The sequence below is a fragment of the Narcine bancroftii genome, chromosome 5, assembly GCF_036971445.1.
Source record: "Narcine bancroftii isolate sNarBan1 chromosome 5, sNarBan1.hap1, whole genome shotgun sequence".
Classification (NCBI taxonomy): Eukaryota; Metazoa; Chordata; class Chondrichthyes; order Torpediniformes; family Narcinidae; genus Narcine; species Narcine bancroftii.
The window spans coordinates 162,586,106-162,611,178 of record NC_091473.1 but is presented as its reverse complement, the minus strand read 5'-3'; the positions used below and the strand labels follow the sequence as shown (position 1 = coordinate 162,611,178).

General features: G+C 39.6%; 1 protein-coding gene across 2 annotated transcripts in view; it reads left to right on the top strand.

Moving 5' to 3' along the window:
• LOC138764115 (receptor-type tyrosine-protein phosphatase gamma-like) overlaps window positions 1–25,073 on the top strand; it is a 735,396-nt gene that overhangs the window by 630,807 nt on the left and 79,516 nt on the right. For both annotated transcript variants that reach the window (XM_069939515.1, XM_069939516.1), the window contains 2 exons: window positions 401–1,148; window positions 15,636–15,774. In XM_069939515.1, coding sequence (XP_069795616.1) covers window positions 401–1,148; window positions 15,636–15,774 — 887 coding nt within the window. The remainder of the gene's footprint in view (window positions 1–400; window positions 1,149–15,635; window positions 15,775–25,073) is intronic.

Here is a 25,073-nt window from a genome sequence, read left to right as displayed (position 1 = left end):
CTGCAGATCTGTCACCTCAAATACAGTCTCTGCCTGTGGCTTGCTCCATTCAGTTGGTTAAATTTACAAGTTGAAAAATAATCATGTTGGACATAAGCAAAGTTCTTCTGATTCTAATACAGGATTCAGAAAGTAAATGTAAGGTTTGAAAGAAATTATGGGTTTTATAGGAAGCCTATATAATAACATATGTCTTGTTAAACATAATTTTGCAGAAGTGAAGTCTCTGTGGCAGAAAGGACAAAAAATGGTATTTTGTCCACAGGAACAAGAGTGAAAATATGGTGGATGTTAAATCCCCTTTAGTAAACTCCTGTAATAAATAATGGGAACCAAGTAGTTGGTCCAGTATTTTTGCTAATTCTACATTTATTATTTTCCTTTCATATTTCCACTGAAGCCTACAGCTTCTCCTGCTGCTTCAGCTGACATGGCACCAATCAGTTCTGGGTCATCTACTTGGACTTCTTCTGGACTAACTTTGCCCTTTGTTTCCATGGCAACTGGCATGGGCCCTTCATCCAGTGGAAGCCAGACTACTGTCGCATCTGTGGTAACGAGCACTTTGCTTGCAAGCCTTGGATTTGGTGGTGGCGTTGTTCCTTCCTTTCCTAGCACCGTGTGGCCTACACGCTTTCCAGCCATTTCTTCGACCACCAAACACCGAGCGAGGCCTGTTGTTTCAACGACTGAAGCCTTGTCATCCCCAGGCTCAGAGGGTGGTTCTGCAGTGAACAAAACTGGTGAGGCAGAAGGTGAAGATGAAAAGAAAGAAACTGGTGAGAAAGAGGAGGGAGGAGAAGGTGATGAAGGGGAAAATAAAGAGGACAAAAAGAAGCATTTTGTGAATGTAACAACTACTACGGCACAAAATGAGACTGAATCAGGGACATCACCTGGAGGTTCAAGTGGTCCAACTGAAAAAGATGTAAATCCGACCAGCAAACTAGGCCTTTCAAACACAACTATGAGTCAGGAAAATACCACTTTTCCACAAACAATTGAACTGACGGAAACATTATCCAAAGTTGCAACAACAGAAAGCTATCCAGTTCGAATTCCAGTCGATCCGACACCTCCTTCAAAAACATGGAACGATGTAGGACGAGAGAGTTCAGCTGAAAACACATTTGTTATGGTGGATCCAGGTAAGTGTCATTCAAGTTTTCTTTTGTACTCAACTGTTTCTATGTGGTTGCTTTTCACAGATTTAGTTTTTAATGCTTCTTAAGGTTAGACAAGGGAAGTCAAGAAATCTTCCTGCAGCTTTACTGTTTTCACTGAGACTATTCATGATTATTCCGTACAATATGTAAAAGTCATTCAAGAATGGCTATTCTTGCATTACAGGGAATTAAGAAAAGATTCTATGGATGGTTTCCTTTGTTGAAGGGATTGGCTTGTGTGGAATTGTTGAGTGAATTGTGTTTGTACCTAATGGAGTTTAGAAAAGTGCAAGATGGTCTTATACAAGGGCAAAAGGAGTTGACAAGAAAAATGATGTCTTGCATGGTGAAATCTAGAACTGGAGTGCATGCAATTAGAATCATAAAGGGTACATAAGGCAGAGAGGGTAAAGAGGAAAGAGTTGCAATCATTGGAATTCTCTCTGACAGCACTGTACAGACTGGGGTTGCTGAATACATTTAAGCCTTGCTTTTAGACTATTATATTTTCAAAGATCATGGGAACAGACAGGAAAATGAAGTTGAAGCTACATTCAGATCAACTCTGAACGTATTTAATCGTGCAATCGGCCCAAGAGACCAATATGTCCCTCTCCTGCTCCAATTCCTAATTTTCTTCATTCAATCATAATGTGGTGACATAGTAATTCAATGTGTGACAAGTTACAGATTTGGAGTACCTGTTCTATTTGTGTCAACATTCAGTTTTATCCAACTTGCTTGTGGCTGCCTTTTTAATATAAACTAATCAATAATTTTGGAACCTTCATTGATTTTTGTCTCCCAAACCTTGAAAAATTGAACCATTGAGAAATTAAAAGTAATATTGATTTGCGAAATTATGTAGAGCAACTTTCTCTGAGCAAACAATGTGAATATCAAATCAGTAAATATTTTTGTGTTATTTGTGTAAAGGGAGGTGTTCTTATTTAGTTAGAAATCAGACCTAACAAGGTTACTCAAATTAATTGAAACGAATGAAATTTGAAAGAGGGAACTGCAGGCCTTGGGATAGATGTTACCTGCTTTTTCATCTGTTCCAAACTGTAGATAGGGCAGTTTTGAGGACACACTTCCTTTAATTAAAACTACCAAAAGTAACATAATTCTGTGGATTCGGGCTGATGCATTCTTGGATGCCTCAGAGGTTGCCTGGCCATGAGTTGTATGACTTCTGGGGTCTGTGATTATGATGGAGTGATAAGGGGGAGGTCTCAGAGGACCTGTGGCGTGGTTTTTATTTTGCAGACAGCAGTAATATTCTAGTTCCTCCTAATGTCATGTTCTTCTTGGTGTGTTTACAGCTGTAAAACTAGATAATTCATGCTCCACGAGGCCATTCACCTCATTTTTCTCATAAATGTGACTTTTGCTTGAAACAGGTAGCCATTTTCTCTGTTCAATGATAGGGAATTGTACAATTGTTGGAGTTGCTGAAAAGGAAAGGGGATGATGAGAACTTGCTGGAGCATCAACATTGAAAATACCAACCCTATATTCTGCCCACTCCTGGTCAACCATCAGCAAATTTCTAGAGATTAAATTTGGTCTTCTGAGGTACATTCTTGTTGCAACACAATGGGTTAACTAAAGTTCATTCCAGATTAAGGTTGTGTGGAGTGTCTGGACAACATCTTAGAAAAGATTTATATTCTCTTGTTGGTAACAGTCAGTGAATGGCAGGTGTGAAATCGGTTTTTCATACAAAGCAGCAAACCAACTAATTCCTTATCTCTCAGTTCAATAAAGTGCAGTGATTGGCATGTTCACTAGGTACAGGATTCATCTACAGATCAGCAATGTTAAGGGCCTGGACACGTCTCCTGCCAGAATGATTTTTTCAGGGGTAAGAGCAAAGGAATAATTTTCCTTCCAAAGCTGAAAAAACAATAGTAAATCAATTTATTTCCTTACTTTAAATAATTGTACCAGACATGACCACAGGAAAATGTAACTATTTAATTTGTAAATTTGGCTTCATTTCAGTAAAGTAGCAATTGCATTGAAAAAAATGGGTATGTTCAAAATTAAAAATTTGTGCCCACACTCATCAAAAAATAAAATTAAATATCTTGTAAAAAAAAAACTTCAGTCTGCCAAATTGCTTCACTTTCAGCGAGTTTTCTCATGGTTTCCGCATGATCTCTCACATTGTTCAGGAATAATGAAATTAATGTTACTAATTTCATTTCAAATTTCTTCCTAATTTATGCAGACGTCTTTATTTTTTCACTGTTTCCTGCCGTTTTTTTTCTCTATTTTAATCTTCAGCATCTGTAACATTTTATCTTTATTTCCACTTTGGTTTTCACTTCATTGGAGTTAAATGTGCTGCATTCTTTGGACAATTATATCCAATCCATTCTATTTCCATCTATGCATTATTTTCCTTTAAATAAAAGATATTTGACCCTATTTTGTACAAAACTGGAATATTAAGCTACCAGAAGTAATCATTGTGTACTAGAATTGTGCAAGTTAAAAAGAGAGAGGTTATAGAGGAGTGCACAATCTAATTAATAGTCTAATTGACATAATGTCCCATTAATGTCCCATTACTCTGAATGTCCAGCCAATAAAATAATTTGTCCTGCAAAGAAAGAGTTTTATTCTCACCCCCAACATAAATAAGTAGGGGTGATATTCAAAGCCAGAATTTCAAGTTTAATTTGGTGAGTTTATTGGAAGTTTATACCTTTTGATCAGCTAATAATAAAACTTCTGAAGTGAGGCCCCATCTCTGAAGGGAGAATCGAAGTTAACATTGAGTTCAATGACCTTTCTTCAGAACCATTCTGAGTTGGAAAAAAGCAACTAAAAGTGTTAACTCTTGTTTCTCTCACTCAAAGGGTTGCTGTATCCATTGACAATTTCCAGCATTTTTGTTCTTGAACACACCCCCCCTTTGAGAAGGAGAAACAGAGGAGACGATCCAACAGTGAAGGGCTCAGCAGCTGAAGGACCCACACAGGCTGCAGATGACTTGCACTGGCTGCGGGCTGGCTCATGGGAACCAGATATCAGAGCTAGGATTTGAGAGGGTGCTGAGGGCAAGAAGGGCTCCAAGGCCCACGGGCACTGAAAGCTGATTGTCAGAGGTTTGGATCTGGAGCTTGGGTTGCCGATGGATCGGACAGGAGTCTACGTAGCTGCAGAAGCACTGAAGACAAATCCACGAAAAGTCAGTGTCTCTTAAGGGAGTCTCTCTTTTGCTTCTCTCTCTCTCCCATGGTTAAGGCTACCGGGCAATCCTCATGGCGACTCTTTGTTTAGGTATCTATGTATGTTTCATTTTAATTAAAGGAACCTTGACCTTGAATCTTAGATTTTCTGAAAACTAATGCAACATTAGAGGATAGATTTAATTTAGTATTGGAAGTGAGAAACTGATGGTCTGAAGACAGCCAACCATCAACTTCCTGTAGTGATAGAGAGCTACCACCAGGAGGAGTCAGAAATGGAGTGTGTAGCATGTGGGGAATACTGTTGCAACTTAGGTAGATTCAAGATGGATTCCTCCACATGAGGTCTGGCATGTGTATGTTCTGTCCTTCGTGCTGTTTGCTTAGTTAATAAATCTCATTGTTTCAAAAAGAATCCAAGTTTTTTTTATCATAAGAGAAGAAACATCACACTCCTGTGGAGAGTAAACCTCATTTGGGAGTCGATCCATTTTTCCCAGTTGTCTGCTGGGTCCTGCAAAATTAAAATTACCGCTACCATTTAACATAGCCTAGTAAACAGATCATCATTACATGGACACATCCATTGAAGCTATTCCCTTTATTGTTCAGGGTTTGTGCCTCACTTGGTATACAAGTTATAACCATGCCCACCAGCAGAAGCATTTTGTGTTAATACATGACTGTTGTTTCAACTGTTACAATTTCTGGTCAATTTTTCCTATTCATTTTAAAAGTGGCTCCTATAGTATTGAGAATTAAATGTATTTGCAATTTTATATTACTTTCAAATAGTTTTAGATTTTGATCTATTTTTGAAGTTTGTTGACTATGATAATAGAGCAAACACATAAACAAATCTGTGAACAAGTTCCCACCAACAATGTGAGGAAAAGCAGATGATGTGTTTTCTGAGAAATGTTGATTTGAGAGATACATATTCGCCAGGTGATTAGAGATAATTTACCTCATCTTCTTTTAAGTAATTCTCCATAACATTTACCTTAAAAAGAGGTTGCACAACTTAACATCTCATATGAGAGACCATATGTATATTGGTGCGGTGATACCTCCAATGGTGCATTGATGACGTCCAGCAGTGCAGTCGTACCTCCAGCGGTGCAGTGGTGCATCTGGTGGTGAAATGGTACCTCCAGGGGTGGGGAGGCATGTGCAGTGGTACCTCCAGGGGTGCGGTGGTACATCCAGCGGTGTGGTAGTATATCCAGCAGTGCGGTGATACCTCCATCAGTGCGATGATACCTCCGGCAGTGCAGTGATAACTCCAGCAGTGCAGAGGTTCGTCCAATAGTGCAGTGGTATGTCCAACGGTGTGGTGATACATCCAACTGGGCAGTGGTAGGTCCAGCGGTGTGGTGGTACGTCCAGTGGTGCGGTGGTACCTCCAGCAGTGCAGTGGTATGCCCAGCGGTGTGATGGTACGTCCAGCATTGCAGTGGTACCTCCAGCAGTGCGGAGGTGCGTCCATTGGTGCAGTGGTACCTCCAGGGGTGAGGTGTGTCCAGTGGTGCAGTGGTACCTCCAAGGACATCCAATGATGCAGATGTTCAGTCAATGATGTGGTAGTACATCCAATGGTGCGGTGATATGTCCAACTGGGGGGTGGGATGTCCAGCAGTGCAGTGGAATTTTAGACCAGATTTTGAAACTCAATTCACTTTAACAGGATAAACAAGAACTATCTGGCTTTCAGGTGAGAGTGCTGCCACCTGAGCAACTGGTGATATTTGTCCATAATCAAACAGGCCGTGTGTCAAACAGTATGGTAATTTTGTTCTTGTGGTTTTCAGCAAAAAAATTGGAGGATTGGATTGGTTGAACCACATCTAATTTTAATCACCCCCTGGAGTTGAGAGAATATAAAATCAGACAGGGTTGGCTGACTCCCTTCCATTAATTTCTCACTGTGCACATTAGATAATAATGATGCCATTCATAGATAGGGTGTTTTGCAACCATTTTAAAATGAGCTTTGTGGATTAACAGAGGCTAAGTGCACATAGCTGTATTATCCCTGCAACATGAGCAAGCACTATTGGTACTGTTTTCATCTCAGACACAAGAATAATAACTAAACATTTATTGCAGCGAGCAGGACACAATGCCTTTAATATTATGAACAGTGCTTAACTGGCAGTAATTCCTTAAAGTTACTTTTGAAGAGATAGCTGTAGAAAGTAAACCACACAAATGCAGAAAAACCACCAATACACAGTTATCTCCATGTTTTCCCACCACATAAAATTAAAAGCTGTGTTTATGACAAGAGTTGAATAGACCAAATTTTCTGAAAAAGTGGAGAGTTAAAAAATTGAAGTACTTTGGTCTGCAATCTGGATGACCCTAGTTCAATCTCACTAGTTAATCAAGTGGACTCAAAAGAAGAATTTCTCAGTATATGGTACTCATAATCCATAAGATTCTCTTTTTTATTTTCTGAAAGCGTATTGTCCCAATCATCAAATATTTTCTTGGCTCTTTCTGTCTGCAACATGGGTGATGCTTGTGATGTTAATTTATTTGAACTAATTTTTGGAGGGCAGCAACAATCATCGAGGATTCACACCACCCAACACGCTCTGTTCTCGCTGCTGCCTTCAGGAAAGAGATATAGGTGGCCCAAGACTCACACCATCCAGGATCAGGAACAGCTGCTACTGCTCCACCATCAGACTCCTCAACAACAAATTCCATCAGGCACTCATTTAATGACTCGAACTTTTCCACTTTTGTAGTGAGCTGTGTTTTTTCCCCCTTTCGTTCACTGCACAGCACCACCAACCACACTTTATTGGGTTTTTTTCTCTCTATGTTGCAGTCAGTTTGTTTACATTTCTTTATTTGTTTACATGTATATGTTGAGTAGGCACTTAGTATCTCTGCAATGCTCCAGAAGGTCAGCTGAACGTCGTCTGGGGGCTCCTTCCGAAATCCTGAATAGCTCTCTGATACCTAACCTATTGAGAAAGGTCTTGATCCACAAGGTTCAACTTTTATTGCCTTTCATAGAGATTAATAGATATTTCTGTGCATCAGTGAACTATGTTATTTAATTGATTTAAATTATTTTGACATGTTTGAGTGCTAATATGGCTTGATGTTAACACCTGTCCTGCTTTTAATTTTGGGGCATTCATCTGTATTTTAATGTTTTTGAAGGCAAAACATTTTTGCCTCTCTAGTTATTTCCTGCAAGCTTGAGTCACTTTATATCTTTGAAAATCTGGGATACTTGAAATTCAGAGTAATCTGTAAATATAGTCTAATTAATCAAGTGGATTCATAATAAAACATTTTGTTTCCAATTGCTCTCCTACGTGATGTAAAAATGTAAGGAAGAGAAGCAGAAGGTAGCTTATGCAACCCCTCCTGTCTGCTACCATTCAAGAAGATCATAGCTTATTCTGTACCTCAAATCTATTCTGCGCCCCAACTCCCAATCATTTAATATATCTGAAAATCATTTTGCAGTTCTGCACACAGTACTAGATCAATCAATTCAATTCAAGTTTATTGCCATCTGATTGTACAAGTATAATCCAATGAAACAGTGTTCTCCAGTCCTTGGAGCAAAACATGTAGACACTCAACCAGACATAACACATTACAGGCAAAGTATATATATGCAGTATTCATATTTTCAAATAAATAAATATTGTTTTGTGAATATGAGAGTCTCAGATGGTTGGTGTGAGCAGTTCCTTTGGTCATTCAGCATTCTCACTGCCCATTCCTCAGCCTGGTGGTGCTGGCTCTGATGCTCCTCAACTCCTGTATCTCTTTTCCAACGGGAGCAGCTGAAGGATGCAGTGTGCGGGGTGGAAGGGGTCCTTGATGAATTTGTGTGCCCTCTGCTAACAACGATCATGGTAGATCATGTTGATAGGGGGGAGGGAAACTTCAGAGATTCCACTCTGATGTTCCTGAGGATTGATGGATCACAACTGAATTATATATCCATCCCAACACCCCTTCCCTCCCACCCACAAAGGAAGGGAACCTAATGTTTTCTCTGCTTCTAAAACCTATGGCAACAGTTCAATAGTCTCTCAATGACTAGCATGTTTAGCTTTATTGCCACATAAAGGTCAGAATTTTCTTGATGTTACTGAATAGCGTGAATGTTCCTTTTCGATTTTAATTGGTAGTCATTTTGCACTCAGACATGAAAGGCTGCTGAGGATTCAGATTCTTTTCATTTAGTAATTCACTAGAGGAGTTGGTAATATGCTGTTAGGGGCAATGTACTTCAGACCTTCATTTGTGCTCAGTTTTGATCACGTTTCTTGATTAGGACATTAATTTACACTTAATTCTGTTTGTGAGAATGATTTGTCCTGTTGTAATCATTTTGTTCCCATATGCCCAAAGTACATCCCAGGGAGGACTCATTTAATGTCTGCCTAACTTATCACTTTGGCTAGTGTCTGTGCAAAATGCATCTGAAATCAGACTTGAACATAAGACAGTAGTGGTCTCTTTCTACTGTGTTCAAAGGGATCCTTGTTTACTTTCAGGTTGCTTACAGGAAATTTCTGTGCTTTATGGAGTTGCATTTGGAAAAATGCAATGCCATGGTTTTTCAAACTAACCCCCCCCCCCCACCCCACTAAACTTGCATTCCACTTTAGTAATCCCTATGCCATAGGTGCTCTGTAATTATTAAGGATTACTTAAGGTGGGATGTGGGTGGGAAGGGAAAGTTAAGAATCACTGCTCTACTGAAATATTTTGCTTGTGAAAAAATGTCATTGGCCCTTTTCCTTTGGAGTTCTGAAACCGTGCACATAAAAAGTCCATTAAACAGTGGTTTGCAAACCTTTTTCTTTCCACACACATATGACCTTATCCCTTACTAACCACAGATGACTAATGATACTAATGACAGATGGCCTAGGGATTTGCTTCAGGTGGAATGTGAGTTTAGGGGGGGGGCAGTTTGTAATGAGAAGGCCAATATCTAAACGGATTATGGCTGCAGTTCTACAAGTTCAGGATGATCAAGAGTACAAAGGAAAGGCCTGACTGTACATTAGGAAACCCGAGGAGGAGAGCTATGAGTACATCCTATCTCCCAAGTGTGCAAGAAGCCACGCACTCAAAGATGGTGCTTTTCAAAGCAAGTAGACACATAGTGTTCCCACCTGGTGCATGTTGAGCTTCAATCACTCACTGCTTTTGTGCATTTAGAAGTGGCCGTGAACTTCTTGCTCCCAGTTCCTTCCAAATGGCAGTAGATGTACCCCACGTATGTGCAGCCCATTGCTACAAATAGGACTTGTTTGAAGGTTTTCTCCTTGAAGGGGGAAATTGCCTCGATTTCCTTGAAAAGAGAGAGAAACGTATGGGAGCAGAGATTTGCCAAAGTATTGGCTTTACAAAGTTTCAGAAGTGTAACCAAAAGTTCTTCATCAATACATTGCTCCATGACAGTTTACATGATTTAGTCATCCTGAGACAGTCAGCCTAAATTGCCACAATGCACCAATGGTTGTAGTAGGGGAGTAAAGGCTACTCTCTCACTTCAATCTCAGGTCCTGAAAGTGCCTGCTGAAAACAATTACAATCAAAGATTCTGAATGTATTATGGAGACATTATGGAGGTGCTGGCTCTGATGCTCCTCAACTCCTGTATCTCTTTTCCAACGGGAGCAGCTGAAAGATGCAGTGTGCGGGGTGGAAGGGGTCCTCGATGAATTTGTGTGCCCTCTTCTGACAACGATCACGAAAGATCATGTTGATAGGGGGGAGGGAAACTTCAGATTTAGGGTTATCCTGTAATCAACCACAGAAAGATAGATGACAAGATATCCCTAAATCATGCGAGATTTCCACTCACTGCAGATCGCATCAGGTGCTAAAATGAAACACCTACATTTTATGCAGCAAACTGGTATGGAAGAATAATCTTTATAGCAACAGAAACTGACCTTCTCTGGATATGTAATCAGAATGTGGTTGTTTGCCATGCAGTTCAGTTGAGGATCCCACTGCAGTAACCAAGAACTTGAACGAAGAGGCATTCCATGAGTGGAAAGTAACCACACAAGAGCCAGCCAATTATCGTATTTAACAAGAGAAAGTCTGATTATTTACCCATGGTATTTACCTCCATTTCTATTATCCAATCACCCACGGCATGTTAGGATCACTGTTGAGCAGAATCCAATCTGGAACAGCTGGTTAATTACGGCAGGTGTCGGAGCCGCACTCTCTGTAACAACAAATACAATATAAAATAAGGTGTGATAATGTCACATCCCGATGTAAATTTTAAAAATAGTCTTAAGGGCAAGAGAGGACTGGAGGCTCCATAGAAGGAAGAGTGACAAATAGATAATGGTCCATAAAATTAGAAACATTTTTATGCAAAATAGTATTGAAATGTAGAAAGCTTTGTTAATTATGAGAAATGAACCATTCAAAAATGACCCCAGATTGTTAGTTGAAACAGAAGAAGAATTGATTGGATTTTGGTGTATTTTGCTGACAGTTCCACGTGGAAATCCCAAATTTAATGACTAGTTCCATTGACTATTTCCTGTCCGTGCTTTGCCAGTGGATCCCCCGCAGTGTCCAATGTGGAGCAGGAGCTGGTGGAGATTTGTCGGCTGGAGAATCTGCTTTCAGCTCCTCTACTAAGTTAAGACGTGCAGAAATGACAGGCCCATTCATTTGAATGGGGATTATGTATGGCTGCAGGGAAGAAGGATAAGTATAAGATACATTTCCTTGATTTTACTTCTATTTTTAAAGCAATTTTAATGATGTTGTTGATAAAAGTGACCTGGTGGATGCACTATATTTCCATTTCCAAGAGGCATTTGTTCAAATACTGCATCAACTTGACTGCAGAAAATAAAACCTTGTGGAGTAGGAGATATCTCATTGGCAGGGATTACAGATTGACTGGCAAACAAGAAACAGAAATTGGGCATAGATTAGCCTTTTTATTGAGTTGGCAAGATGTAACCACTTTTGTACCAAGGGCATTGGCGCTGGCATATCAACTTTTTTTGAGGCATGTGAAGGACTTGAATGAAGGCATTATTTCTAAATTTGCTTATGACAAAAAGATAATGGGAAAGTAAGTTGAGAAGTGGCCATAAAGAGTCAACCAAGAAAAATACATAAGTTAAGTAAGTGGGCAAAGATCTGCCAAATGGAGAAAATGTGCATTTGTTCATTTTGACAGTAAGAAACCCACAGTATAATCCCCATTATCCAGAATTCAATCAACCGGAAACTCAAACAGCTGGCAAAAATCTGAGGAAATAGATTTGAACGACTGAGACTTTGGCGGATGGACCCGCTAGGACAGCGCTGAGACTTCGTTAGACTCGGGCAGATTTGCCCTGCTCAATGACCAATGCCCCACGGGGCATGTGCATTCTTTTCACTGTCGTCACTTGCATGAAGGTGAGCCGGGTTGTCAGTGTGAGGAAGGTGTGTGAGGGCCTGACTGAGACACGTGTGTGAAGGTGAGTCATGTTGTCAGCGCGAGGAAGGTGCGCGAGGGCCTGACCGGGACACGTGTGTCTGAAGGTGAGCCAGATTGTCATCGCGAGAAAGGTGAAGGAGGGTCTGACCAGGACACGTGTGTGAAGGTGAGCTGGCTTGTTAGCACCAGGAAGATGCGCGAGGCCTTATCAGGACACATGTGTGAAGGTAAGCCGGTTGTTAGCACCGGGAAGGTGCGCGAGGGCCTGACTGGGACACGTGAGTGTGAAGGTGAGCCAGGTTGTCAGTGCGAGGAAGGTTCACGAGGGCCTGACCGGGACATATGTGTGAAAGTGAGCCAGGTTGTCAGTGCCAGGAAGGTGCATGAGGGCCTGACTGGGACACGTGAGTCGGAGCCAGTGGAATGAGGATGGGATATGGAGGTGGAGGGGAAGATGGCAACCCTGTTGAGACTTCGCTGCCAAGGTTCTGATTTTAGATCTGGCGTATAAGACGATCCATTTCGAGGGGATACTTTTAAGTTTCGAGTATCATCCTATCCACCAGCATATGCGGTAGGTGAAAAATACACAAGTTGAACATTGGTGGGGGTTGATTATAACAGCGGAAAACTAGCTTTGCGGCCAGCGCAATACTTAGCGGCTGGGGTTCGAATTTGTAACTTATGGGAATTACCTGATCTTTACATCATTAAAGACCTCAATAGTGTTTTTTTTTAAAATTACAGTTGTACCTCTCTTATCTGCCACTCCGTGGTCCAGCACACTTTGAATCTGCTGCTGTTAGTCCAAACTCTTGTTAACTGCTCTGCCAACCACGCCTCCTGATGGTGTTGGGAACCTCGCCTTTATTCATCACCAACTGTGTGTAAATAATGAAAGGAGCATGCCCACCCATAAGCTCCCACATGTCCATCTCATCACACTGCTTCTGCCCAGCGTTTGGCAGAAACTGCATTGCCCCGCACCGGCCTCCTCAGAACAAATGGAAGTGATGTGGAAACACATTTTCCTCCATCTGGAGGGACTGCGCAGGAGCAGAGTTCTTCTTGTGGTCAAGAGTGGGAGAGAAACCAATGCTGTCCTACCGTCAATGCTGAGCAAGAGGTGTGAGATGCACCTACCGACGGCAGGGACATTCCGGGCATTTAACGATGGCTGGCAGGGTGCAGCGGGCACTTACTGATGGCAGGCAGGGATCCATGGGTATTTACCATGGGGTCTGTGCCAGACCTGACCTTAGCTACCACCATAAACTCAAAGTAGCGGCAGAGTCTACGCATGCATGTGTTTTCTGTTTTCCAGCGTTTTCTGTGGTCCAGCAACAGCCAGATCCCAGTGTCACCGGATTAAAGAGGTACAACCTGTACTTTACATTTTTCACTGTCTTTTGGATGATCAATTCTTAATCCAGGTGTATTTGTTAGGCATTGGAAGTGTGAGTCTCAGTCAACCAGAAAATTCGCATTTCCGACATCCATGATCCGCATAGGTACCAGATAATGGGGATTCTACAGTTTTATGTAAACAGTGAGAGAATGAAAAGATGCAAAGGGATCTGGGTGTCCTTGTGAAGGATTCACTAAAGACTAGTATGCAGCTACCACACATAATTAAGAAAGCTAGCAGAACATTATTGTTCATTGCAATGGTAGGGAGGTTCTGTGCAATCCACAAAAGTACTGGGGAAACACAGGTCACGTTTCAGGTCTGGGCCCAACACTGGTTACTTCCTATAAATGCTGTGTGACCTGCTGAGTTTCAACAGCATGTTTGTGTATTACACTCAACCCCACCATCTGCAGATTTTCTTGATTAACTCTGGGGAGGTTCTGTCTCAATGATAAAATATGGTTGAGACAACATCTGCAGTACTGTGTACATTGATGGTCTTCTTATTTAAGGCTCTGCAGCCATATCAAATCTCATTTATAAAAATAGCAAAACTATGTATCACAATCACTTGCAAGACCGACTCCCCTCTACTCAGCACGATGGACTGCAGAAATGAACAGCTGTATACCTATGGAAAAAAAATCACATAACTTAAAAAACAAATATGACACTTTTGTAAAGGTCTGGCAGCCATACCTGGACCACGTAGGGCCCCAGATACAGTAGTAACAAGGAACAAAAAAGGCTATAAAAGTAACTATTATATATACAAAAAATAGTTTCCCCAACTGTACTCTATATGCTTCAAAAATGTGATAGCTCTGATGGTGAATGGATCTGTATGTATGGAAGGGGGTGAGTTGTTTTTGTTGTGTTTGTGAGAAAATCTATTATATAATTAAAATGTTACTATGAATAATTTGTTTAAATTTTTTAAAAAAGGCTGTGAAAGCCCAATCATACAGTATTGCAGAATTAATCCTCACTGGGGTTTGTATACCTGGGAGCTCCTAACTTTAGCAGAAGCCTGGATTCACTATCAGGCAGAAATTCTTCACCAAAGCAAGTAATGAAATGCTGGAGGAGCTCAGTGGGCCAGAAAGCATCTAAAGGTAGAAAAAGTCTTTGTTTCAGGTCAGGATCTTTTACTGAGACTAAAGAAGGAAGGGGTAATATCAAGCATATAAAAGGGGGAAAAGTGTGTGTCGGGGGGGAAGAAACTGGAGATGGACAAAGAGGTAATAGGGTGTTGGACAGAAGGTGGGAAAGAGACTTCTGGGAAGGGGAAGGTTAGAGAGATACATAAGAATGGGAGGAGGTAAAGAGGAGATGGACACTGGAAACACATAGAGGTGAGGGATTACCAAAAATTAGAAAAATCGGTTTTCATGTCGTTCAAATACAGTACATTGGAATAATCTAAATCATTAATTAATAAATGAATTTCTTCTTTAAAATAGAAACATTTGTCACATATACCCAGAAAGAAATATGGATAAAATATTGAGCAAAACATGTTAATTTTGTTGCAGTCAACAGATTGCAATAAAAGAATCAACGAATTTTAGAGCTGATAGTTTTATCAAAGATGGTTTTTATGGATTAAATGAGAGACTGCCTTTCTTTCTCTATCAAGCAACATTGAATTTCTGATGGCCATTGAATGCTAGTAGCATTAAGAATCGGTCATGCAGAGCTGCACTCGTGCATCACAGATACTCACTGCCATCATTCTTATTACCCCCCCCCCCCACCTCTTCGTGCACCTGCCTCAGGCATTAACTCCATCAATAATGAAGGCTTTTTTTAAGTGACAATAAACAATTACACCACAAGGATGCATCTGATATTGCTTATCCTTGGTGTTTGAACTGTTGGTTTTGAGACTAAATTTAGCTTTTATTGCATTTAATTGCAATTTACAGGAACACAATGCAAAAGTTATTTCAACCAAGAGTAACTTTGGACATAGTGTGATATTTTGAGTTCATGATAATTATGATGTTTCGAAAGAATTGTATCCATTTTGTGCCTTAGTTCCAGAGTATGTAACAACTGTAGAAATGTATTTCAAGAGGAAAGAAGGAAAAGCAACAACTAGTCCAAAGCCAGGCGATTTGATAACTACTAGATCTTGATTGCAGAATTAATTTGTGCAATTATACTCGCCATCTAGATGGTACTTGCAGTACATTTTATACCTCTGTAATCACATAATTAGTGGTCTATAACTCTGCAGGAATGAACCACTGGAAAACAGCTCTATTGTTCTTACAGAAGCATGTTCATGCTGTGTTCTTCATATCATGTTTTATGCATTCAATTAAATGTTACCCTAATTTAAATTTCTGCAATTTTACTGCCTTCCTCTTTCTGTTATTTTTGTGCAGAAGACAGATCCTCCTCCAGTATGGCCACACAACCATACTCACCATCCAGTAAAATGGAATGGATAATTCCATTGGTGGTTGTCTCAGCATTGACATTTGTCTGCTTGATTCTCCTCGTGGGGGTGCTAGTATACTGGAGGTAAGATTTTGAGTTGGTTTTTTTTTGCAGCTGCCAAAAATATAGCACATCACTTTTGTGCAAGTTTAACGTAAAAACTGGAGATGCTGGAAATCTGGTATAAAACCAGAAAATATTGGAGATAGTCAGCAGGTCAGAAAGCATTTCTATTGTGAGAAACAGTTCAAGTTTCAGGTGAACAACCCTTCATTTGGCCTGGAAAAGTGAGAAAGCAAGGGTAGAGAGCACTGCCCTTCATCTCATATTTGCAACATTGTTCATTTTCTCTTCTCTGTCCTGCTCATCTTACTTATTTATACTATCTGCACATGGTTCAGCAAGGATTAACACACCTTTCTCTTTGACCTTCTTCTCATTTGCGCACTAAAATTCTTGGTGTCAACTTGGCCTCCATCCTATCATAGCTATTCCCTCTGTCCTCTCCTTTCTCTGGAACTTAATACTGTATGCCTATATTCGCACTTTCCCAGTTCTGAAGAGCAGTCAAATGCTTGAAACATGAGCTCTTTTTCGACAGGAAGTGATTCTCAAGCAATTTGTGTTCTTATGAAGTTGAGAGTTTTAAGTTTTGATAACAATGAAATATAGTAAAATAATTGTTTCTTTTATTAATTTTTATTTTTATTATTTGTTAAGTGTGTTCTGTATGTAAATGTTCAAGAATAATTCCAAGTGGTTGATCATTTATTTCAACAGGAAAAGTTCAATCATATGAACATTCAATCATTCGTATTATTTCTGGATATACTCACTTAAATAAAACCGTATGTTCTATGTGTATTCTTCCTGACTTCTCCCTCCTGATCCAGAATTCAGTATCATGTGTAATTCAGAATACTCTCTTCCTGTCCAATGCATCCTATCTCCTCCATGCCAGCCATTGCAGTGCGTCAGTCTTATCTACATGGCCCAGGGAACACTTTTGAGAGTGCTGATGCCCTTTTGCTTTTTCTTGTTACCAAGGTTCAGGCAGTTGGGCAAAATTGATTCTGGTTCCATTTCCATTTGTTTCTGATTGCATATTTGACCAATTTCATGAGTTTTGGAGAGACCAATTCATACAATGATTTAGCACAGGGTCAATACCTCTGCTTCCTCAGGAGTTTGTGGAGATTTGGTATGACATCGGAAACCCTGGCAAATTTTTACAAATATGTGGTGGATAGTGTGCTGACCAGCTGCATCATGGTTTGGAGTGGGGACACCAATATCCCTGACTGTAAAGCCCTGCAAAAGGTAGTGGATACAGCTCAGGACATCACAGGCAAAACCCTCCCTACCATCAAGAACATCTACAGGGAATGTTGCCATCAGAGAGCAGCAACAAGCATCAAGGATTCACACCAGCCAGCACACACTCTGTTCTAGCTGCTACCATCAGGAAAGAGGTATAGGTGCCACACCTCCAGTTCCAGGAATAGCTGCTACTCCTCCACCATCAGACTCCTCTACAACAAATTAATTTCAGGACTCTTTTTCACTTCATTGATTTTTTTTCTCTGTATTACAGTCTGTTTGTTTACATGTGTATGTTGAGTACAAGTTTTTTTTTGCACTAGCAATAAGTGGTAATTCTGCCTGGCCCACAGAAAAAAGAATCTCAGGGTTGTATGTGTGCGTGAACTCTAACAATAAACTGAACTTTGAACTTTAAGAGAAACACTTTCTGAGTTACTAATTTCAAACTGGTCAGAATTACATTGTCAGATATGTTACCTACTCCGAGATTTCTTTTTTTTTGTAGTGCATCCATTATAAATTAATTCCACTTCTTCCATTCTCCTTTCTAAGTAGATTAGAAATTTTGCATTTGAATCAAAAGATTATAGAATGAAATTTGGCTGCATGACTCAAGTACTTAATCTCTACTAGCACTTTAGTGCACAGCTTGAGGAAGGAATGCCTGCCTGTTTCTGTAAGCCTGTGTGGTGGTTAAAGATAAGCAGTGTGATGGAATATTTGGAAATGTTTTTGGGAGATAAATTGGTAAAATTAAAGTATGTTACATACATACACACATTTTAAAACAGATCTTATTTGAAATACTGAAGAATTCATATTCAGTGACTTTACAGAAACTATGGAGAATTATATGAACATCTCACAAGTAGGTGCTAATTGAAACAATGTCATGAAATGAATCGGCTATTGTCTTGGAAGAGCCAGGTTGGTGTTGGACCTTTTTGCAAAGCTTTTGACCTCTCTACAAAGTGCTCACTCAGGTCTTTGAGAGGTTTGTCTACCTAAAACAACAGATGGGAGCAGAAGACTAAATCCTATTGTTTGTTGGAGAAGGTGGGGGTTTTTGCAAGTGAGAGAGAGAAGGATATGTGGCTGGCAGTTGGAATCTCAGAGAAAGAGAGACACCTGAAACAAGCCAGGAGAAGCTTGAGGGAACTGAAACAGAAGCTCCAGAGTGGCAGATGGCTGGAAGTGCTATCTGTCTGATGTTTCTCTTGGAATAAGTGGAACAGAAGGAAACTCAGTGGTAGTCTGAAAGAAAGCAGTTATCATCTGGAGAACCCTGATGGGGCAAGTTTCATCAGCAAGATATTGAGATGACTAATGCTGGTACCTCAGTTGTGGAAATCGTGGAACCACACATCTCTCTCTGCAAACCTACAAGAACCTTCCTGAGTGGTAACCATTTACCTTTTGAGCACCAAAGCCTGGTGAGCTTTATACATGTTAAATTCTGTGCACAGTATAGAAATTGCCTGTAACCAGTGAACTTGCAGATTGAACTGAGAACCAAAGAATTTTTCCTAAATTTACACACACACTACATCCATTTGCGCTTAGAATTAAAAGGGGGTTAAGTTGGGTAGTTAAGTTAATAGTGATAAGTTAAAGTTTGATTCTGTTTTCATGTTTAAAGATAATTAAAAACAACCTTTGCTTAAGTAACCATTTGTCATGTTGGGTTTTGGGGTCCTTTGGGCTCATAACAGCAACAACTTCTGAAATGAAACCACAGCTGGCGAAGGCATCATTCAGCATGTGTGGAAATTCTGAGGTTTTGGACAGCAGCAGTTGAAAAACACTGCCTCAACCCTAGTTTTAGTTCTAACCTTGATGGTCTCCAGCTTCTGAAAATCCTGAGCTCTACAACTGATGGAACCAGTGATCAGATGGGTGTAGTGTTGCAGTCGCAAGTTACGACCTTCATGAGCTAAATCAAAGCAAGGTTACTGTAGATTTGCAAAAGGATATATTTGAATGGTTGGTTATAGAAAGATCACATGAAAAGGCGGGTAATTGGGCTAGGGGATCGTGAGAATTATTTTTACAGTTTCCCTTGTTCCCTTAGCAAAATTGCCACAACTTATTTTGCAGTAAGATTGATTAAAGTTGAATCCTTTGCAATGTAGATGAAGCCATTTATTTTTTTAAAAATCAAGACTGACTTTCAGATGAATGTAGCTGCTTGTAATAGGAATTTAAACAATAGTTTGCCTCAAGTTTAGAAAATAAAATTGATGCTTAAATTGAATATGATTTTTCTTTGGGTTATCTGGTATGACCAAGACTGAATTAAAAGGTGAATAGAATGCCAATTAATCAAGAAACCAAGAAAAGCTATGATCATGTATTTTATTTAACACTGTCTAATAAAAAGATCATTATCATTATAATAATTGAATGGTTCATATCAATCAACAGAATTTTAAATCACCACGGACACACTGATTTAAAGTATCAGAATATCTCTGTGTGACTTGTACTTTTTAAAATATTTTAATTATTATTTTTTTAAATTTAGACACATAGCATGATAATAGCCCTTTCTGGCCCATGAGCCCGTGTCGCCCAAATACCCCAATTGACCTACAAACCTGGTACATTTTGAAGAGTGGGAGGAAACTGGAGCACCCAGAGGAAACCCACACAGACATGGGGAGAACGTACAAACTCCTTTCAGACAGCATCAGATTTGAACCTGGGTCGCTCGTGCTGTAACAGCATTGCGCTAACTGCAACTCTAACCATGCCACTCCACTGTACTTCACTGTTCTATGAGCTAGATTCAATGTTCATATTTATATTACGGGATAATAGGAAAAATCCCCGTGCAAAGACCATGCCATCCATGTACATCAACTATGCAGCATTTCCATTGTAGCAGCTAATTAGATGTTTCGTTTAAAAGTTCTTTGTACGTTTTGGGCACCTGTGTTTCATTCACTGTCATTGCCTTTGACAATTTGATGTTTCGTGGTTACCTACTTTGACGATTTATTGTCATGACATTCGTTGTTTTGTGGGCAGCATCATAGGGGAAACATTCATATTATAACCATCTTACAACATTACTATAAAAAAGTAAAAATAATAATGCACGAAAAGTAAGGCAGAGTCTTTGGTTCATTGATTATTCAGGAATCTGATGGCGGAGGGGAACAAGCCGTCCTTGTGCTGCTGAGTGCTTGTCTTTAGGCTCCTGGACCTCCTTTCCCGATAGATTAAGTACAGCTGCTGTCAAGCCTTTTTCATGGTTGAATCGACATGGAGGCCCCAGGACAGATCTTCAGAGTTGTTGACACCAAGGAACTTGAAGCTCTCTTCCTAGTTCTACTTTTCTTGCTCATTACATTACAGTATCATGTTTTTGATCTGCTATTAAACAGTATCAGTATTCAACAAATTATTCCAGAATTCAATTTGTACATTTTTACACAATTCTATATCAATGGATGATGAACTGTTTCAAAGATTCTTTAACTTTATTGGAATCCATTGCATTTTGGACTTAGATCTCCAAAATATGTTTTGAATTATCTTCAGATCAACCAAGGAAATACAGTCATGCGTCACTCAACGTCCGTGATATGTTCTGTGAAATAGGATGTTATACAATTTGGATGTTGTGCGAACACTCTATTATATATTTAGCATGGCAGTACTCTCGTGACAATATCACCAATAGTCAGCTCCATCAGCTCAATTACAAGGATGGTTTTCAAGATGTCTTTAGTCAGATAAAGAAGTTTTAATACCTTATTTTTTTCAAGTTAATGGTTTGAAATTTTGAAAAAGAAGATTCCCTGCCATTTGCCATGGTTAAACCACGTTCAGGGAGATATCTTTGTTTTTAATGAGTTTCCCTTTTCAAAAAGTGGTAGTTTGTTAATTAGCCTGCTTGTCCAATTCTGGGTTGCATCAGAATTCTAAGTAAAAATCTGTAGCAGTAATGTGTGTGGAGATGGGGTCTTTCCTTAAATATAACCCAAAATATTTTTAGTATGTTGAGATTGCCCATGGTTCTTATTCTTTAAAGAGGCAAAAATATTGAATGAGTTAATTAATTGATATACAGTAAAAAAAAACCCTTAATCTGGCACCTTTGCAGATTGGTAGATGCCAGAAAAGTGAATTTGCCAGTTGCTTGCAATTGCGTGTTGTGTCGTTGGCAAGATCATTGCTGCGGTCGTTAATTTTAAACTTTTGTATTTTTTACGTATTTATTTTCCTCAATTTTTTTTGCCAGTTGCTTGAATTCTGATAATGGGGATTTTATGTTCATGTATGTACATGCATCAATATATTTCTTATGGATGTTTCTGCAGTAAATAGCAGCATATGTAATAATGATAGCATTGAAATGCAAACAAATTGATTTTGAGAACTTTGACAACAATGCTTAAAAATTATATTTACAGGTTTAATATTTTTAGTTTAGTTTTAAATTAACACAAAAGATTACAAATAAAATGCATGGAACCTGAAAATCAGTAGAAAATTTGGCACCTATGGGGATTGGGAAATGCCGGACATGCAAATTTTCTGGTGGATACCTCTGCATTAAGAACACACAGTTTAAAAGACAAATGACGGTGCAAAATGGAAATTAAATTGTAAAAAAAAAATCAGTATTGTCGCCTTTAATTGTGTAAAGTTCATTTTAATCAGATAATTCCCATAATTTACAAAATTTCAATTTGAACCCCAGTCGCTGGTGCTGTAACAGTCTTGCATTAACTGCTACGCTAACTGTTCCACCGTCATAATTAACCCCCCTCCCCAAGTTTACAGATAAAGCCTTACTAATGTACTTAATATAAAAATAAAGAGAAAGACCCTTACTAGGCAGGGATAGGGAGACACTTTGGGAGAGTTGCCCAGCGGCAAGCGGCATTGGCCAACGCCATTTTATTCAAACACAACTTTATTTCAACAGCTGCTGTGGGCGGAGCATGACTGGGGCACTCCGCTGACTGAATGTTTGCTCCCATCTTCACCAAGGGGTTATGTGTTGCTCTGGAGAACATTAACTTTTACCATTATAAACTTTCATTTAACTTTTTAATTATTCTTATTTATTTTTATTTATTTATGTCCTCGGATTTTTTTTGCCATTTGCTTGGATTGCCAGTTGCTTGAATTCCCAATAACAGGGATTTTACTGTATTTGCATTGTGTTAGAATGGGAAAGAGATTTTGTATGGATCAAAATTATTATTAATGGTATTTACTGCTGCAATTAATACCAATAAAATTAATAGAAAATATTCATTTATAGAAGCGTTCATAGAAAATGTAAGGCTGCACCATTGATAGCTACCTTCAGGATGATATGTTTGGTCTTGTTTTCTTGTAAAAAATTTAGTTCAACCTCAGGGCCTTCCATCTTTATCTGGGGTCTTTGGGTTATTTTGAAAATTAACTTGTAAAAAAAAATGTTCTTGTTGGTTGAACCCACAATTTAATTTTCTATTTTTTTTAGATTTTATAAGATTACTTTAAAGTTGACTATTTGCTGAAAGAGTATGTTTTAAATTTAAATTTAGATATACTACATGGTAACAGGCCCTTTCGGCCCATGAGCCAGTTGCACAAATTGACCTACACCCCTGTACATTTTGAAGGGTGGGAGGAAACTGAAGCACCCAGAGGAAACACATGCAGACACAGGGAGAACGTACAAACTCCTGACAGACAGTGTGAGATTCAAACCCCCAGACCCAGTCTCTGGCATTTCAACAGCTTTGCACTAACCAATACGATAACCATACCGCCCATTTTTGGAAAGGAAAAACATTAGTTTATTTTGAATGTGAATCAGTTTAGATTTGTATGCACATTGATTCACAGCAATTTGAACCATTAATGCAATATTGTTTAAAGAAACACAACGGAAATAAGCATACAGACCTAATGCATACAAATTGTGGATGGGCAGTAAGGTCGGCCAATACCCTAGTTATGTGCTGTAAAACTACATTCAGTTATATGAGAAAACTGGCAAAGTTGTGTGCAGATAGTGTCCTGCAAAACCATCACAGATGGAATTACAGTAATCTTTAGTTCCACTGTACTTCTTGAAGCCTGCCATGCGGTAGACATGGATGAAGCATCGTAGTAAAGATTAATCAGGTTTAGGACTGAGAAAGAAGCAATGATGATTGAAAGCACTCCAGAGGATTGTGACGTTATTTGAAGGGCCTGATGCTGATAGTGAAACAGAAAAACCAAACAAGAAAAATAATGTGTCCTGCTATTCATAGATGCACAGATGAAATCACTGTAGTCATAGCTTGGAGAAATATGAAGGTTGGGATAAAAATATTAAAATTGATTTCCTCTTGTGTGGAAAGTTGGTAGAGCTTGCAGATGGAAAACTGCAGGCATTATTACAGCGGAGACTAGAGCTTGCAACATTCTGGAAGAACTGCATTTCCTACATGATCCAATCATAACTTTTCATCAAGACTTGGAAGTATTCTAGGCGAAACATTAACCAAGAGATGTGCTCTCAGTGGAGGAGACTGAAAAGGGAACCAGACTGATGAAAGCTTTTCTTTAGAGGGATACACATAAGTTTGCAGACATTGTGATTGTAGTAAATGCACAGAAATGCTGGACAACGTCCATAGGAGGTAAAGATATATTACCAATGTTTCAGGCCTGAGCTCTTCTCCAAAGTATAAGCAAAGAACAGGAAAACACCTGAATTAAAAGGCTGGGGGAGAAGGGAGGAAAGGGCAGGGTGGGGGGGGGGGGGGGGGGGAGGGGGGGGAGAAACAGGCCAACACAGATAGGAGGAAAGGTGAGAATTGATTGGGGAGGGGATGGCTTTGTGAATGCAGAGCTGGAGGCAGAAGGAAAGGGAAAGAGAGAGGAATGTGGAAATAGAAAAGGGGAGAGACAGTGGGGGTGGAGGGGAGGGGAAGTGGGGAGAAATAACAGAAAATGGAGGTCAATGTTAATGCCATCTGGTTGGAGGATGCCCAGACAAAATATGAAGTGTTGTTCCATCATTCTGCTAGTGCATGAGACCATGGACAGACATGTCGACATGGGAATGGGATGGAAAATTGAAATGGGTTGCCACTGGGAGATTCTCGCAATTGCAGCAGACAAAGCGAAGGTTCTGACCCAAGTGATCTCCCAGTCTATGACAAGTCTCTCCAGTGCAGGCGAGACCACAATGGGAGCACCAGATGCAGTAGATGACCCTGCAGATTCACAAGTGAAGTGTGATGATGAGGGAGGACCTGTGGGCATATAGCATTTATTTATTTGTTCCAATATCGAGAATACTACCCATGAGTGGTAGAAAACATTTGACAGTTAACAAAAGAGCTTTGTTGTCGATTGAATAACAATGCAACAGGAGGCAAATCAGTTGTGCTTTCTATCTGTTTTATTCACCTTTTGATGGCAATACCCAAGGCTTAGTTCTTTGGCAATTGTGCAAAATATTATGTATTGGGTTATCTCGCAAAAAAACTCATTCTTTCAAATGAGTTTCTCAGTATACACAGCACATTAAGCATGGCATGTTATGATTAACTAACCAGAATTCTTCTTCTTTGGCTTGGCTTCGCGGACGAAGATTTATGGAGGGGTAATGTCCACGTCAGCTGCAGGCTCGTTTGTGGCTCACAAGTCCGATGCGGGACAGGCAGACATGGCTGTAGAGTTATTTTAAGGCTGCAGGTTCGGTGTCTGTCCAGGTGGTATTAAACAATTCCAGCATGATAGCTTACTAAAAAAAAAGTATTGTTAAAGGGCTATATGTTATTTTGTAAACAAATGAGAAAGCATCGTGCTACCTTATGAAAGAACACTAATATACTGTAACCCCACATTACGGAAGTTCGCCCTTGCAGAATTCGCAGTCGCTGATGCAAAAAAAATTGAGATACTGAATAAAAATGAACTTTTGCAGAGCTTATGAGGGAAAAACAGCTACAAAGGCACAAAATGCAAAATCTTGTTAATTTTTCTCAAGGGTATGCATTACAGAAAATTACAATACAAATGGTTTTGAGGTACAAGCCCTCTCTGTTACAGTG